We start from the raw sequence: 19,210 nt of genomic DNA on the forward strand, positions 1-19,210 counted from the left end.
AGTGTTCCTTCAAGACAGCTTAAGTAGATTGATACAGACATTTATTTCCATCATATATGTGGAAAGAACAAGCAGCTAAGGAAGATCGAAACTATCCTACCTTCTACGGAAGGTTTACTTTTAGACTTATCAAGTTCTCTATCTGTATTGTTGTGACGACCTCACATAGATTACATAGTGTAATGCAACGATTACTACTTTGTTTCTTGGACCATAAGTGGTCCTCAAGGTCAACTATAGTGGTACCCTTAGATTCAACGTTGGTCCCAAAATATGATAGGGACTAGGTCGGGTCAAGTAAACCGGTCAGGTGTGTTGCAGCGAGTGTTCCGGTCTACTGCAGAGAGGTGGCAACACTGTCTCGACATGCAGGGCGGTCATGTCGAACTGTATTGAGTCGACTTACTTATGGTATATTTTATTACACTGTGTACTTTTCTTATCCACTAAAGTGGGATAACTCAAATTAGCATTGTTACTCTTCGAGCACCCTTATTACACCATGGTATACAGATGGCCCGTGTACACTACTTATAAAATGGTATTTCATTATTACATATAATAATTAATACAGTAAACGACTTACATACCCATTATAATAGCACTTAAGATTAAATGCAATGAACCATATATCTGGTTCTGGATAAGGTATTAGTTTTGTGGCATGCACAGAATCTAAGTCTTCAGATGAAACGTTTAGCATCAAATCCGGATCACATTCTAAATCTCCGCCGTGATGCGAAGGTGCACGTCCTTTCCTTATGCACGCAGTAATGGTCAGAAGTTGATATGTAGCATTCTGCAAATATCCACATGAACAACATTAAATACATCTGCTCAATAAAGTGCATAAAAAATATTATTAATACTAACTGATACTAGTTCTTATTACTTTTGTAGAACACTGAAGTTGGACCACTACAAGTAGTTTGCTACATACTAAACATCATATCTCATAAACTAAGCACAAAATATTACTTTTATTCATTTACTTATTTTACACTCATTGTCAGTAATCGTTCCTCGACAGACGAGATCCGAATCTTTCTGTTTGTTGCCATCCCTACTAAACTTGGATCTAAACTTTATTTACACAATGTATTTTCTAAATAAGTATTCAAACATTTGTCTCTGGCAACATCTACTCACTAAAATCTCTTCCATCTTACATTCTTTCCTAATCAAATATCATAGAAATAAAACTATTTCAAGACAATATTTATTGTATTAAGTACTGAGCAAAGTTTATATAATGTTAATTTTTTCCTACATAATGTTCATATCTTTTCATATGTTAACTAGATATAAAACTATATGAGGTGACATAAATTATTGAGCACTTCATCTAGGGCTATAATAATTTGGCATGATTGTAGTTGTTCGGAACTTTAAAAAAAAAAAAAAAGATATTTTTAATTTTTAGGGAGTCTAAAGAGAGGATGAAGAATTTCCCTGTTATTTAAATGGGCCTCTTTTTGGACCTATAATCTCATGTCTTAGGTACTTAGAATTGGAGTAAAAACATGAAATTTGGTATGCTTGTACGTTTTTGTTAGCGTTACCCAAGTGAATAATCAGAAAAAAAAAAAAAAAATCCAACCGTAGAGTGGTTTTATGGGGAACTGGAAAATCTTTCCCATGGGACGTCGTCTTCACCCTAAAATGTTTAGGCACTTCCGGCAGGATTAGAATGATGAAATTTAGCATGATTGTAGCCTTTCAGGACTAGCCGAGAGGAAAATTGCAAAAAGTGAATATTTTAAATTTTTTAAGGTCTAAATGGGGATGAAGAAATTCCCATGTCATTTAAATGGGCGTTTTCTTACGACACACAATCTTATCTTTAGATTTAGAATTAGGAAAAGAAACGATAGAATTGTGGGTTTAAGAGGTGCGAGGCCGTAGGCCGAGCAAAGACAGTGTGTGGGGCCGAAGCCCCCGGATGGGCAGAATCAGGAAATATGAAGAGCAAGTTCACGAAATTTACTGTTGATGCAAAAGCCTATAAGTAAGAAATGCGAGGCCGTAGGCCGAGCAGACTTAGGGGTCTGGGGGGCTGAGCCCCCAGCTAGCCAAAGGCTAGTATATATGAATTGAATTTAGATTTGTCGAACCAGAGTGCATTCTTCCATTGTTCATAGTTTAATATTTTCTGCTTGAAGGAATGGTTTCTTTACCGCAATTCTACCCCCAAGACCACATATCTGTAGGTGCTGGGACACAGTCTTATTTGATACTGATTAGAAATGGCTCTTTCAAAGCGTTATTGATTATTCCGGAGCGGCTCATGTATATTCCGTTTGCTTGTTTTTCCTGTGAACTGTTAACAGAAGCTGCTATTTTTGTACCAGTGCATTTCCGTATACGCCAGTTCGTGACTATCTTTCAAGAGTCCGACGCACTGCTCCGCCCAATCTCTAGGCGATTTTTCACAGAGGATGACTCACTTCTCTCAAAATAACTATCTGAACACGTACTTTGACTCTTAGGTAACAGTTTCTCTTCCGTATTTTATAATATTTGTATATTCTTCATACTATTCAACTGGTCCACGAGAATGAAAACATTAGGATAGCATATCACAGATTTGCATCCAGTTTTGCCCATATTTACCACACGATTGAATAACGCATTTACATGAAGTAAAGAGACAACTACTGCCAAGGGCTCATACACACACCGCTAGGTGTCGTTGAAACGATGCATCATCAAACCATGATGTTAGTTGTCTGTTCATTGACAAGCAGCTTTCCTCACTAATTTGTACTGACGTCAACAAGACCATCAACTTTCGTATCCTTATGTGAAAAACGCTGTTTATTTTCAAAAACGAGTTCAATAAACATGGCCTTGTATGGACAGTCCTTTATTTGGAAAATTCCGAAAAATCAAGTGTACTCAGACTTTTGACTATATATATATATACAGGCTGTTTCAAAACAACACCGACAACGTTTGGGAGGTGATTCCTGACAGCAAGATAAGACAAAAACTATAGACCAACCTGGGTGCACAAATGCTTCCTTTCGGAGTTATAGACTGCCGAAAACATGAAAAAATGATTTTTAAAGATCCATAGCTCCAAAACTATGGGACCTATCGTAGTCGGGTCAAGACTTCACTTAGTATGTGCCCTATCCAAAAATCCAAGTTTCACAATCGTAAGTTACTTCTGCAACAATTTTCATAGAGGTAGTTGGCGAGTACTTCAAATTATATGCCCGTACCCAAACTACCCCTATAAAAATTGCTACGTCAATACTTTAGGATTCTGAAACATGTATTTTTGGATAGCGCACATATTAGTTCCTAAGTGAAGTCTTGACCCGATTACGGTAGGTCCCATAGTTTTGGAGGTACAGAACTTTAAAGTTCATTTTTTCATATGATATAGATCATATGACCGTCGGGAAATGCATCGTTACAGAGCTACGACCATTGAGCCGCCTGACGGTGTGAAATAGTTACATTTTTGTCTCCCGTGAATATGACTCAATTTAAACCTCAATAACTCAGCCCCTATTTAAGCTAGGAAGGTAATTTTAGTAGCAATGTGTTCCTGAAGGACGAAGTTTCCCGTCGATATGCATTTCATGCATGTGAGGGGTACCACAGCGGACGGGGAGGGTAAAGTACGTACTTTTCGTTTTTTGCATCAGGATTTTGATAATGGCATTCCTTCCCCTTTGGGAGTACACCCATAAAAATTCGTATATGAAGCAATGAAGTAGTCCACTATATGGAAACACCCTGTATATGTACTTGTTGCTCATATGGGGGAGGAGGGCAAGTTCACCTATTTTTTTGAGTCTCAGTTTTTGACGTAAATTACATTTTCAGGGCGGCTCCATAAAAGACTTTTACGCAACAAATACACATACAGGGTATTAACCATATTGTAAAATACCCAAAATCTTTATATGTGTTTTGTAAATTTATTTTGTTTATTGTAAATAAACGGATAAAACCGGATGCTTCCACCGTAATGTGTGCTATAAATTTTTAACTGGCATGATTTAGTATTTTAGAATTTTTTTATACTTGGGGCAGAGCGTAGTTTATTTGAAATTTGTAATATTGTGTATTTAGATAATTTAAGGATGGATTTAATTAATTTTATTAGGATAAAAAATGAAATAGTTAATTTTTTTATATTTTCGATATTACACTACAAGTTATTAGGATTTGAAATGGTTTTAATTACAAAAATTTATTAAATTGTAATGGTATAGAAACTTAACCATTATGACTATTTAACACTGTAAATAGATGTAATATTTATAGGTAGTTTAGTTTTGATAATTTGTAATTGATGTTTTTTTATTATGCGATTTTAATTCTAATTTTTTAGTTTACTTTTTGTTTTCAACCAGCACAACCCCTTTTTGGGATTTAGGTGTTTTTTGGTTGTAGTGTAGAGCTTAGCTCAGGTTTCTTTTATGAAATGCTTTACTTTATTTTTGTATAGGAAAATTTTTTATAATTGTGGTGTGATGTTTACGTTATTTGTTTTTATTTTTTTAAACAGTTTGAATATTGCTTTTTTGTTTTACAATAAACAAAATAAATTTACAAAATACATATAAGGATTTTGGGTACTTTACAATATTGTCTCCAAATGGGTTTAGTTGATTCCCCCCCGAAACACACACACAAATATATACTTATATGAGAATAACGATGATTGTCCCTCAACTCTTCCTAGACCACTAGACCGATTTTGACATCTCACTTGACCCTTACCTAGTTTAGGTTTTCATAATGTCACTTTGATTAAGATACGTATTCTAAGAAGAAATGGGGGGTATGTCATAATCCTCAAAGCTTAGAAAGATGAAACTTCGAAAAAAAAAATGCTTTATTTAAAATAGAGGACCCGTGTCCCAGAGTTTTCTAAAATTCCCTTTCTACGGGGAAGGAGAAAAGAGGCATCTACCCCGAGTTTGATGATTCTTGGTACAGCGTCCGAGCACGGTGTAACTAGGATTTTGTCGTGTTACATTGATTAAAATTCGTATTTTAAGGTGGAGCGGCGGTTAAAATATTATGCGAAAAACTGAGTATCTCATAATTTTCTCAACTTAGGAAGACAAAATTTTGTACATAAATTATTCATTTAATTAAGCGGATTCGTACTCCAGCGTTTTTCAAAATTCCCGTTTTTAGGGGACAAGGGACATGTTCTATCTATACAACAAGAATTTTAAGAATGATCCAAAAATGGATCAAAAGATTGCAATCTTCGCCAATAATTAGATTTTGGGTCAGGGGCCACAATATTTTAGAACTGCCTCTAAATCGAGTTTTCGTACTTTTTACGGAATAAGCACATCATACTGTGTTAAGTGATAGTTTGAATTTGGCTATACTATATGAAGTTCTCGAGATATAAGACGTACAAGAAAATTTATGATTGAATGAAATATATTGGATTTTTTGGATGAGTCGTCACAAAATTTTTGAATGGACCCTAAATCAAGTTTAAGCACATCATACTGAGTTAAATGATAGTTTTGGTTTGGCTACACTATACGTAGTTCTCCAGATATAAGGCCTACAAGAAAATTTTTGCCTGAAATATATTGGATCGTTTGATCCAAAAATGATGTAACGATATTTGTACGCGAACTCCTCTTAGACAGGTGCAATGATTTTAATGACTGGACCATGCCTTACCTTAGGTTTTTATCCTGTTACTTTAAAATGCGTACCCTAAGGGAAGAGCTGGGTCAAAATTTCTGCGAAAAATTGAGGATATCACCATTTTCCAACTTAAGAAGATGAAATGTTATATACAGTGCTTGTCAAAAGTGCCGGAACGGCTAAATGCGTTTCTTAGTTAGAATGCGTTTTTCTGAAAATTTGAAAAATACAAAAGTTGCAGGATATCAACAGACCTATCGAAAACTAGTGCCCATTAAAATGTGTGCGGGGCTCATCTGTGATTTTTCAAATTAGAGCCCCCATTTTTTATTCCAAATTCGGTATCTACGGGACAAACTAAATCAGAATATGTACTGCTCAAAGCTTTAGGATGCGAATATTAGGCCCTACAGGGCAGGAAAACTATTAGGATGAGTAGTATGAAAAGTTCCGGAACGGTTCAATATCTTGGTTAGAATGTTTCTCTCTGAAAATGTGAAAGATACAAAAGTTGCAGGATATCAATAGAATTATCGGAAGCCCACGAATTTCAAAACTTGTGCGGCCCAAAGTGCTCAAAAGTGGGTTAATGATGAAATGTCCCATGATTATGAATTTGCTAAATGGAATCCCGCGAAACGTCTGACAAGTAAATTCATAGGTCATGAAAGTAGATACTACGTGGTTAGTATATGACACCACTCTTAAAAATCTTCTAAAACTTTCCTGTAAATTGCAAAGCAACCATAGCTTTCTGGGCATTTCCAGTAACTTGGCTAAAAGAAAAAGAAAGAAAAAAAAAAAAGCCACCATTTAGTTCTCAAGAATACTGCGAGAAAGAGAAATGAATACGGCAACCTTGAATAAGATTTGAACTTGAGTTGATAAATTACATGTTCAGGTTCCTATGGACTTCACTACATTTCCAAACAGAGAATTTCAGATCCAAACAGTATTGAAGCTCGGAAGTGTGTTGTCTGAACTCCGAGAACATAAACTGCATTAAGCACACGACTTAAGTCACATTTTAATCATATTTGCAAACATTATCTAGATACCGAATTTGTCATTCACTGAAAATATTTCCAAATTATGTAAAAATAATGAGTAATGACGATGGCAGTATAACTACCACCAGGTTATAGAATTATTTTTTGTGGACGCTCTGTATATTTCGTAAAGACAGTGATTATTTTTTCGATTTATACTTTATTCTGCGACGCAAATAAGTTCTTTCTTTGGTGGAAATTGCTTCCTTCCCACGCAACTGGACAAAGAAGTCTTTTTGTTATTTTCATATATATATATATTTAAAACATTGCTTTGTGGTGAGAACGTTTCAGTGAGCGACGAACCTTTTCATTGTTTCTCCCTGACTTATTAATACGCAAAGTCTATATTATACAGTTATTTGGAACTGAATTAAGTGCTTTCTTTAATCGTTTATGGAAATATTGCAGAAGATTAGAGCAGATCAGAGTAGACCAGGTGTTCAAGCGTCAGATCGTCGCCAGCCACATCGCTTTACCAGTTCGTTATCTGAATGTTCCCACAGTCAAGTTATCGCAATGTCTCGTGCGTCGTGGCCAGTGGACTAAAATTAACATAAATTATGTTCCATATTCTGTTTGCATGTACATACAGGAGATTTAACCTGAGTGCTTTTAAGAATGAACTGCCAACATTGATTAATGGACCAATGCAGCTCGTATCTCGAACCTCTTGGTTCGGGGAGTGTTACTCCACGTTTTGAGGTAGCAACAACGCACGTCGGTCGAGCATCAAGTATAATATTGTGCTAAGGGGCATAAGCTATTTGCCTGTGAAGGACGTTTTCTTACGGCTAGCCCCAATCAATAAGTCCCAGGTTCATATACCTAGTGCGCTAAAAAGTTATAAACGCGCCCTCCAACATTAGCATTCCACTTTGAAGACTAATTTTGCTGAAGACCCATGTCGACTCTTCAGGACTGTTTGGAGCAGCAACTAGATTACTACGTGGGATTATCCCGGCGACACTTCCCCCAGTGATAATCCCCTAAGTGCATTAGTGGCGTGAGAAAAGCATTTATAGTGAAATCTCAATTATAATCTTATGTATATATATCAACGTGATAAAGGGCTACAGTATAGTGAAAAATAAAGTATGATTTTAATAAAGTAAATAATTATACATAATCAGTATTAAGTGTTGTGATCGTTTCTCTTCGTTATTTTTCTTTTTAATAGTATTCTAATAAATAAGCATGGTGTTATTTAACCCAGTGTGTTTTCGTTGTGTGTGTGAGTGATGTTTGTGTGCGTTATGGCCTGGATGACCGTCTGATCGTCCGTGAGGTTTTCGAGACGAGACATCCGAACCTCTCGGTGCCTAATGCTCATCTCATCATTGAGACCGACGAGCAATTTGGGAACAATTTTGTAATCCCTTCTTGGAGAGGTCCTTCACCGTCCTACCCAGGTAAGTCCAGGTCTCAGGAGAATAATCATTGGCAGGACCTCGGAGGACAACGGAGGACAGACTACGACCAGGCGGTTATAAATAAATGGTACCCGAACAGTGACCCGATACTATGGGCGATTACAGCAGCAGCAAATACTAGATCAGAATTGAACTGACGGCTACGATAAGGAACAGTTTTCGCACTCTGCACACGTATAAAACTGACAACTGGGTCCATACAACAACTCTCTGCGATGTTCCTTTATGTAGATGAAAACATGTAATACCAACACTTGTGCGAAACTTTATTGACGTGAGAGTTCATAACAACGTGTACATATTTTTAGCAGTGTATAGGGGCTCAACAAATCCCAAGTTCGCTTTATTAAATGCTAGTCCCTAGTAATCATAGTAGATTCCGATGCTAGGAAAGTATTATATATGCAGTATCTACTTACATGTAGGGCTCCACAGTACAAGGTGATTATGGAACATTGGCTACTGGGGTTGTTAGAAATGAATTCGACGTCGCAAAATCCTGTTATGTCTAACAACTGCAGAATGAATTGTTATGCAAGCCTAAGTGGAAGAAATTCTAAGGGTATCAACAACATTGTTCCTGTAAAATGCACCTCATATCCTTTTGGCTGTCTACGTGCAGCCTTTTATGTACTGTACAAGATGTCACAACAGAGACAGGGACCCCAAGGTTCGTCACTCCCTTAGTATTTTTCGACTCCAAACCCTCTCTGTTGCAAATGTTGTGTTTGCATTTGAGAAAACGTACTATTTAATTAAGAATTCGAATTGATGTCCTTCTGCGACCTGACAATGACCTAGACGTAAATAAAACTCATCCATAACTGCAGCTAACGTATCTGATGTAATTTAGCTCGAAATATTTACTGTTCTTTCCTTGAGTTGTTCAATATTATCAGATTTCTGTTCATACGCTTTGCTTTTCAGATATCCCTAGTACAAAACGTCAAGCGGAGATACATCAGGAGATCTAGGTGACCATTCTATGGCCTTACTCTATCACCATTCTGATTTGACCTTACTCAATCACCATAACGTCTCATCATCAGAATAGTTACTCTTTCTCTTTCGGCTAAATTCATTGTGCCTAATAGAATGCAATTGAAAAAACTATTCAGAGGTGACGACACCAATAATTACGTAAATACACGTTTGAATTCTTCTAAACCTTTATTCGTAATCTGTGCCTGTCTGCACTCTATTCTCTTTACCAATCATACATCACAATTACACTAATCTTGTCTTAATACATCAATTTCGCAGAACATATTTATGACCTATAACACACATCCACCTTGTTGGTACAGGGACACCTACTTGCAAAACAAAAGTTTGGAACCCTGTTGCTCATATGGTCTAAACATTTTCATTTTCCTACCAGTCCAACAATCCTGTTGATTTTCCTGCACCTTTTGTAACTTAGAAGTTTTCAGAAAAACGCATACTAACCGAGATATTAAGCCCTTCCGAAACTTTTCACACTACTAACCCTAATGGTCTTTCCGGTAATGTAGGGCCGGTACTCTTATCCTACAGCTCTGAACAGTACATATTCTGATTTCCTTTGTTCCGTAAACACCGAATTTGGAATAAAAAATGAGGGATTTGAAAAATCACAGATGGGCCGCACACACTTTGAAAGACAGGGATAGTTCTACTGATATCCTGCAACTTTTGTATCTTTCAAATTTTCAGAAAAACGCATTCTACTCAAGATATTTAGCCATTCCGGAACTTTTCACACTACTCACCCTAATAGTTTTTCCGGCAATGTAGGGCCGGTACTCACATCCTACAGTTTTGAGCAGTACATATTCTGATTTAGTTTGTCCTGTAGATAGCGAATTTCGAACAAAACAATGGAGGTTCTAATTTGAAAAAAAAAAAAAAAAATCACAGATGTTTCGTGGGATTCGGGGGAAATTCGCGGGCATCCGATAGTTCTATTGATATCCTGCAACTTTTGTATCTTTCAAATTTTTAGAAAAAAAAAATCTACTCAGGATATTTAGCCGTTCCGGAACTTTTCACACTACTCACCCTAATAGTTTTCCCGGCCTTGTAAGTTCTAATATTCACATCCTACAGCTTTGAGCAGTACATATTCTGATTTAGTTTGTTCCGTAGATACCGAATTTGGAATAAAAAGTGGGGGACTCTCATTTGAAAAATCACAGATGTACCCCGTGGGGCACACACAGGTCCGCACCCACTTTGAAGACCACGGGCATCCTATAGTTCTATTGATATCCTGCAACTTTTGTATTTTTCAAATTTTCAGAAAAAAACATTCTAACCAAGATATTTAGCCGTGCCGGAACTTTTCACAGTTCTCATCATAATATTTTTTTCGGTCCTGTAGGGCCAAATATTCACATCCTACAGTTTGAGCAGTACATATTCTGATTTAGTTTGTCCCGTTGATACCGAATTTGGAATAAAAAGGCTCTCATTTGAAAAGTCAAAGATGGGGCCCACACAGGGCCGCATACATTTCGAAAGTCAGGAGCATCCGATAGTTCTATTGATATCCTGCAACTTTTGTATCTTTCGAATTTTCAGAAAAACGCATTCTACTCAAGATATTTAGCCGTTCCGAAATTTTTCACACTACTCACCCTAATAGTTTTTCCGGCCCTGTAGCGTCTGGTACTCACATCCTACAGCTTTGAGAAGTACATATTCTGATTTAGTTTGTCCCGTAGATACCGAATTTGGAATAAAAAAAAATGGGGGCTTTAATTTGAAAAATCACAGATGGGCCCCGTGGGGCCCACACGGGGCCGCACGCATTTTGACGGGCACGAGTTTTCGATAGGACTGTTGATATCCTGCAACTTTTGTATCTCAAATTTTTCAGAAAAACGCATTCTGACTAAGAAACGCATTTAGCTGTTCCGGAACTTTTGACAAGCACTATATTATTATGAATGCCGTTCATTATCGCCTTTGGAACTGCTTTGCCTTAACTAGAAATAAAATCACAGCAAATCACTTTTAATAAATAATAGTTATTTATTAACTATTATCATTATTTATTGAAAGTGCTTTGCTATCGTCAGATTTTAAGTAATACCTTGTTCATTTAAAATAAGCACCCATGCCCAACCGTCTTCGAAAGTTCCGGTTTTAAGTGGGGAATCTTCGATATACCGGATGAATCATAAAGAGTAAAGATACGAAAAAATGGAGAGAGAGGAAAGATGTTGGAAATAGATGGCTTTTAATCTAAAATGTTGGATTTTTTCCAGTGGCATTAGACGTTTGGGCTCCACACTAGTAAGGCGCCCTATGTAAAATGAAAAAGTAACGTTTCTAGTTCAACAGACTGTCCGAACGGAATGTAACGGTACGCAAAAATGACAGAGTCAATGTGCACATTGTTCTGTGAGGGAACTAGAACACCACAAATCGGTTTCCAAATAATGCTATACTATTAGTATGGTGAGGGTCTAAAAGAACAGACTGCTGAACTGGCAGTGTTGCTTTATCATTTAACATACGGCAACTTACTAGTTTACAGCCCAAACGGCTGTTGCAATTGGAAAAATTCCACCATTTTAGACTGAAAACTCTGTATTTTTAGCAACTTTCCTCTTGATTTCTTCGTATCTCTACTCATAACGGAGTTGTCCTATGGCCGAGACTTTTGATACACCCGACATATAACTAGTAGCAGTATCACGTATATACCACGGGAAGAAGTTTGGTTTTTGTAGTGTAATATTTTCTCAATTATTATTGATACCAGTAGTGGTAGTAGATTTATATCACTTCCGGTTTCAGTAGAGAGGTTAGAGTGGAGATGGAATAAATTCTTTGGACGCTTAATTGACTGCAAAAAACAGTTTCTTGCTATCTGGTAACAGGGGCGGATCCAGGGGGGCGATCGTCCCCCCCAGAAGAGAAAACTTTCTTACTTTATATATATAAATAAAATCTATCCCAGAGTGTGGAGCCCTTAAAAGTTGCATTATGACAACCCACCGCCCTTCCCCCCAGAAGTCGGTCCTGGATCCGCCCCTGTCTGGTACCATATTTGCTCTACAACGAAAAATAAAATGAATCTTTCAGTTTTAAGTCCCACGATTATGGGGTTCGTCTAAAGGAGACGGTTATGATGACTATTAATGAAAATGATGCAATGAAAGAAGTAGAAAAAAACGGGAGAACCCCGAGAAAACCCAGGTACACGATATTTGCCCACTAGAAAGTCCATTTGCAGCGACATAGGATCAAACCAGGGACCCCATTCACCAGAAATGAACGCTCTACCACTTAGCGACCGCGGCCTCTTCGCTCTATAACGATGAACGCTAAAAGCACGTTTGGACTATTTAGGGCAATGTTGAAAGCGGAAGTCGTAGTGTATTCCTAGCACGGTTTTAGTAGAGATTTAAGGATGATAATTAAATGTATTCTTGGGACGTTTAATCGGTTGCAGGAAATAAACTTATATCTATTACAGTTTTTACTCTAAAGCGATCAACGTTAAAACCAAAGTCGTTGCTTACTGTTACTTCCGGATCTAGTAACAGTAGATCACATTCACTATCTCTCCGAAACTACTGAGTAACGTAGAACTGAATATGTTCTAATTAAACAATAGGTTGGGAATAAGACGGAATTTTATGAAAGTCCGCCCTAGATAGCGAGGTGGACCTGAGCCTTCGACGGTCATTAGATCTGTTGCGAAGAGAAACTTGTAATTTTGTACCTATATTCTCCTTGAATGCTAGACCGAGAATAAGATATTTTATGAAATGCGACCCTTAAGGCTGGGAAGAAGGTTTGGAACTTTTGAACTTTTCTCACCCTTCACTAATCTTCGAAACCGTTGGGTGTATTCTCTGACTCTAGACTAAATGTAATACGGGATTTTGTGAAATTGGAATATAAAGTTGAAATCCGCTTGCCTATACAAATGTACAAATTGTTTTGACGTCCTCATATGGATATGTCTGGAATGCATTAACATTTCTTCTTTCCAAACATGAAGAAATATGCTTTAACAATTTCTTTTTAAATATGAACATCACTAAGAGTTAAAAATTAAATTTAAAAAAAAAAACTTATATTCTCTTATGTACGATAATAGCTGATAAAATAACACACATCACTAAATAAAATATTAACTAACCATCAGCGCCGCCTACTGATTTCATGAGCCCCACTGCTGCCAACTTCGTATGTTATGAAAATAGTCAAGTAACAATTCAAAAGGCGCTAAATTACTATATTACTATATTACCAATGAGCTAAGCTTTATTCTTGTCGCTTAAAAGCGTTCAAAAAGTCGCTACATCCATGTTTCTTTTAATCTAATTTTCTGTAATTTAATCTCCAGAAAAAAAATATTTTGTCGCTGTCCGGCTCAAATTTGAAAAATAAAAAAGAATGAAAGAAAACCTAAAGAAGATATATTTTTCACGCGCCCCAACATTTTTCGGGGGTTTCCCCCTCCATCCCCTTTATGGGCTACCCAGAAAAAAATTACATGTTTATATAACTAAAGTAGAAGAAATACTCACAATTAATAGTTCATCCAAGTGGATATTAATGCTTAACGTTCCGCCGATATCAACAAACGGAAGGATCTCCAATTGAGCTAATACTGGAAAATAATCAGTCAATGCAATCCATGTCGTGTACCATTCTTGTCCCTAAAAATTTGAAATAATAATAATAATAATAATAATAATGAATAAATGAATACAATCATACGAAATATCAACATAAGTTACATATATAGTGATTAAATCAAATGAAACTCTGATAAATATAACACTTCACGCCGATGTAATCGCCACTTTGTGCTAATAACCTGTGCTACTGTACAGTATATCATACAGATTATGGAAGTCGGATAGACAGAATAAACCGATGAACTGACTACATATAATTCAACTCCGCATATGGGCCAAGACTTTTGGTAGCTCGTGGTCTTGGAGTTTGAGTAGTAAAGCCCTGCGGTGAATAGCACACAATTCATATATCAACGTTTACAAGAGAACCAAACGTTAGTTCGGGCCTCTCTAGTTCATCTGTCACCCATGACAGTGTATGATTTTCAGGTGCATTGCGAGCCAGCCATAAACGATCAAGTCGACATATCAATCAAATGGACGAACCCCCTAAATAAGAGGTTGCAGGAAAGAAACGTCCGGGCACTAACACAGATTGTACAATCTTGTTCAAAATATATTGAGCACCCACCTTGGTTTGGAATGCCATATTCTGATAACCGTACGCAGTAAACTCTAGTACTTTGGCTTTAAATAAAGATCTCAGTTGTCCAAAGAAAGATTTGTTTAACGTAATTCCAGATGTAGGTAAAAGTACAAGGCTGTCCAAAGAAAAGTGGGTGGCCAGGTTTGTTTGAACAAGACTGTACATATGAAACAAAAGTTACAGACACCAACTCCCCACAGAACTGAGTATGCACATTGATGACCTGTTTCTCCCAAAACTGTAGTTTCAAAGAGTCAATTCATGATCATGCAATTGTAGCGTAACTTTTGGTGTCAGTACTAACGTCGATTTCGATGGTACCAATGATCTTAATAGACTTTTGACAACTTAAATGTGTAATGTTCCCTGCTGAATCTGTGTTTACTGTCTTACCAATGTTCAACTAGTGTAAGTGCAAATAAACTTCAATGAGGCTTAAAATCACGAACTGTTTTGACTACGATGAAGCCGGATGGTATCATGACAAAGGTTGGAATTTTCCCCAACACACACACACACACACACACACACACACACACACACACACACACACACACACACACACACACACACACACACACACACACACACACACACACACACACACACACACACACACACACACACACACACACACACACAAAAAAAAAAAAAACAGAGGGTATTTTTGGGTAAAACCTACCAAAGAGACTCATAATAAGACCCAAAAACCCACTTTCAAAAAATATACTTCAAAATTTGAATTCAAATGAAACTTTAATGTGATCATAACTACTGTGTGTTTCAGATATAAAGCATCACGGGCAGTAGCCAATGGTGCGAGATATTCCGCGCGGTGTTGCCGGATTGCGGACTCCCCTTTCCCTTTTCGCTCTTCCTTCAGTTGAGATTATGACACATACATTGGCAACATTATTCACAATGTAAATATACTATTCCAGCAAACTCAGAATTTTGACTGTGCACCCTAGAAGTATATATAGCAACTAAACTATTTACCTGTTAACCTTTCCAGTAGAAATGCTAAACACTCGTCTTCAACACTATTTTCACTATCGTCTATGTCAGTTAATATTTCGTCATTGTCTGAATCTCAGTCTTCTAAACTAATTATTATGAGTTCCAAAAATTATAAACACAAAAAATAATTCTTCGAGCTTGACTTCGTAGCAATTTTTTAATTTATTATTATTATTATTATTATTATTATATATAAAGTTCCGCACTTGTACTTGGTTTGCTTAAAGACGTTGTTAACTATAATTTTGGAGAACAAACGAACTTCCACGGAAGAAAGCAACCAAGACACTTATGAATTCTGTTTATGCTAGAAAAGAAAGTATGTATTTACACAACTAGCCCCTTTGTTTCCTTATCAGTTTTCATAACAAATAACACTCTTGGGCTTGGTGTAGGTGTCACAAAAGCAATCCGTCTGATTCCTAAGCAACTCGATATGCTCAAATTTGTTTTGGGTTACGATAATTTATGACACCATTCAGAAGCCTGATGCTTTTGAATCCCTTCTAGAGGAGGAAAGAATAAAAGTCGCACATAATAAGGAAGTGAAATGTGAAGGGAAAAAAGAAACAGAAAGCTTTCCTTCCCCTGGAAGTAATGTTCCCCTAGAACAACCTGCTGGTTACACCCATGATTATCCTGTAATAAAAGTTGAGTTCTATTTCCAAATCGGAGAAAAATCCACTGGAAATTAGATGCGGGACTCAACGCTCGTTTTACTAATTGTTTTATATGGAAACCTTTAAAAGTGTATATCATGACAACCAATTGACATAAAAAGATGTAGTTCCCACGTATGTGTTCGTAATTCTTTTCTCTAGTTCGTAAAGTGAGCAGTTAATGTGCTAATACAATATTTCTAATAAGCGCCCCTGGTATTGTCAAGATTCCCAATAGCGCGAGAAGTCAGCGTGCAGAACTGCTTGTTGCGAATTGTAAACACCGCTTAAAGCCAATTGGACGCTGCGTGAAGCCTAATCAAGGTCATACCGCTTGTCATCTGAAACACATAGTAGTCGCTTCAAATCGTGTTTCTCAGTACAGGCTTAGTTTCGGAATTGAGTTTAAATATGCATTTATCAAAAAGAGATCTCCAGAGCAGAATCTCACTGAAAAAACATATTTGAGAATCATGCATAACGAATTCAGGTCACGCTCGAATCAAATTCGCTGTAACGATGTTCAACTGTAATCTGGGATGAAAAGCAATGAGATTACGTTCCCTTGCTTTTGTTGTACACTCATGTCCAAAATGATTGTCGCATATCTATAATTGTCTTCTTGTAAGAATATAATTTGATAATGATTTTGCAGGGTACTTTTAATACTGATACTATGTGTATAATCAGGAAATGTATATTTGTGGTAGATTTCATAGGAAAATAATTATAAATACGAAAATTAGAATGAGTAAAACAAAATCTTGCTAAATGGATACGAAAGTTTTATTTTCGTTTTATTGTTCTTATTTACTACTCTTTTCACATGAAATTTTCCACATACATGCCTTTTCCGATTATACACATACTAACATTATAAGAAATACCGGGCGAATTCGTTATCAAATTATATTCCTACAACAACATATTTATAGACATGCGACAATAATTTTGGACATGAGTGTACATACTTGTGTATTAGTATAAACAAATAATGGAATGTCTTCACGTGTCAGTTAATGACAAATCGAAAATGCTTCACTTAAAAAAGACTTCTTAACACTACATTTGAATAATTACATATATACAAATGAAAAAGAGTTGAATTAAAAAGGAAGCAAAATTATGATTTGTTTTTTCTAATACCATAATTTGAATCAAAGACACTACAAAAGCTTCATAAACATTATTACAACCTACGTTTGTAGGTAAATACTAGTCTTAAATAGTTTATGACCCATACATAAAATTTTTAAAAAACAATAAAAATGGGGAGCAGCTAGACGTTTTCATTTACGAGTGTAATATTTAATTTTTATAACCACATCCCTACTATATACCCTTCCTTACTTTAGTGTTGACAATACTGACAGCCGTCAGCAAAAATTTGACATTTAATATAATTTTTTAAACGATCTCTAATAATTTCAAGTAGCTAAATTGAGTATTTTTTTTTTAATTCGTTGACACTTAAGAAATGTTCATTTCAAGTACCTGTTGCTTATTCCTTCTCTCTGCATCCTCCAACAAGACAAGACTGAGACAATACTCAAAAATAGTTTTATAACACAAATATATCTTGATGTTTTGTAATTTCTCGCAAGAAAAAAAATAAATATTTGAAAACCGATCCCAAACCAAATACTGCGAAGAAACTAATCCTTTAGAATAAATACAATATTGCATAATTTGAAAGTAAACAAGAAAACAATCTATATTTGATGTAAGTAAGGATCTACCTGAACGAGAAATGTATCCGAGAAATCTTGGGCATGTTTTATCCTCGCTAAATGAAACGTAGGTAGGCACGGATCATTTTCTTTTGCAATACTCTCTCTTCCGAATTTCTTGACTTCACTACTATTAGCATAGAGAATTGTCTTAGCCCAATCTGATTTTACACTATTGTTGCTATGGCGCACAGTGACCTGGTTCAAATTTCTCGTGACTTGAGTAAATTGTTTAGTAAAACTTCTTCTTAGAACTTGTACACTGCACTCTGTAAAGAAAAATGTCTATTCAATATTCACTCTAATAGTAACCACAATCAAAGAATACTGAAGATAGTTTTAAAAAAATACTTTAATTATGATACAATGCTACTCATAAAGAATACCTGTCACATTATGAGCAACATAGCGTGCATGGGTTTACTCGGGGTTCTCACGTTTTCTCCGACATTCTCATTGCAAAGATTCTTTCTCTCCTTTATTCTACAGGGAATAAGCATGGGATGTTAGATTGAAGATTTCATCTTTCTCTGTCACATTATGCAACATAAGTCCAAATTAAGCCAACAACTTAACGTCCAAGCATCGAAGTTATATAATTACAACAAATTTCAACGAGTGATACTCAGATCTTATCTTTAACAATTTATCACAGGATATGTCATTACTGCAACATGGATTAAAGGTTTGCCACCAAGTATTGCACTTTTAAGTTTAGTTCCTTCTTTTTGGGATAGTAACATCTGCACTTCTTGTACGTGATAGAATACATATAATTCAGAAATAAACAGAAAGTTCGCGTTCACATTTAGGATAGTCAGTGAACACGCTAGACTCTAAGTTAAGCAAAATTGTCGTAAGCCCTCTTTTCCTTTCTGTTCCCCTTAACCCTACTTTCTTCACGAAAGAAATAAAGCACTAAAAATTACTCTGGTTTTGCTGCTAAACATATTTAAGCAACATGAAACAAATAAAATGTACCTAGTAATGATTGGCTACCAAACTGTCGTAGTGTGCTTATATATGTATGTAATGGGTGTTCTTTTTGAGTAGCTAATAGTGTGCCTTCTACAGTTTTCATAGATATCAGTAAACACAGTATTTTTCCACAAAACTAGAAACACGGAAGAATGTAAATTTGTACTTGTAACTGAACACATTACTATGAGTAGTTTTAAGTATTAAATCCCGTTATCCTCTTCATAATTCATGGATTTTTAGTTATTTCCAGATAGCAGAATTCTAAAATAAGGAAGCTTTTTTTTTTTTTTTTTTTAACACTTTACATACGGAAGATGTGAGGACGAATTCATTTTTGAAGGAAAAATAAGAATTTTTTGACTAAGCTCTAAAACGGTCAAAACTGATATAACATACCCGAAATTTATTTTACGTGAATGATAGTACTACTTTATGTATATTATTTTATGATTCTTAACCTTCCT

General features: G+C 36.0%; 1 protein-coding gene across 1 annotated transcript in view; it reads right to left on the reverse strand.

Annotated features, from left to right (window-relative positions):
• Positions 1-19,210, reverse strand: part of LOC145688131 (post-GPI attachment to proteins factor 6-like) — an 89,724-nt gene that overhangs the window by 22,961 nt on the left and 47,553 nt on the right. Inside the window, exons 6-8 of the mRNA XM_081761918.1 lie at positions 17,775-18,034; positions 13,657-13,788; positions 591-799 (exon numbers count right to left, since the gene is read on the reverse strand). Coding sequence (XP_081618044.1) covers positions 591-799; positions 13,657-13,788; positions 17,775-18,034 — 601 coding nt within the window. The remainder of the gene's footprint in view (positions 1-590; positions 800-13,656; positions 13,789-17,774; positions 18,035-19,210) is intronic.

This window comes from Thermobia domestica, chromosome 6 (genome assembly GCF_964235325.1).
Source record: "Thermobia domestica chromosome 6, izTheDome1.hap1.1, whole genome shotgun sequence".
In the NCBI taxonomy this organism is placed as follows: Eukaryota; Metazoa; Arthropoda; class Insecta; order Zygentoma; family Lepismatidae; genus Thermobia; species Thermobia domestica.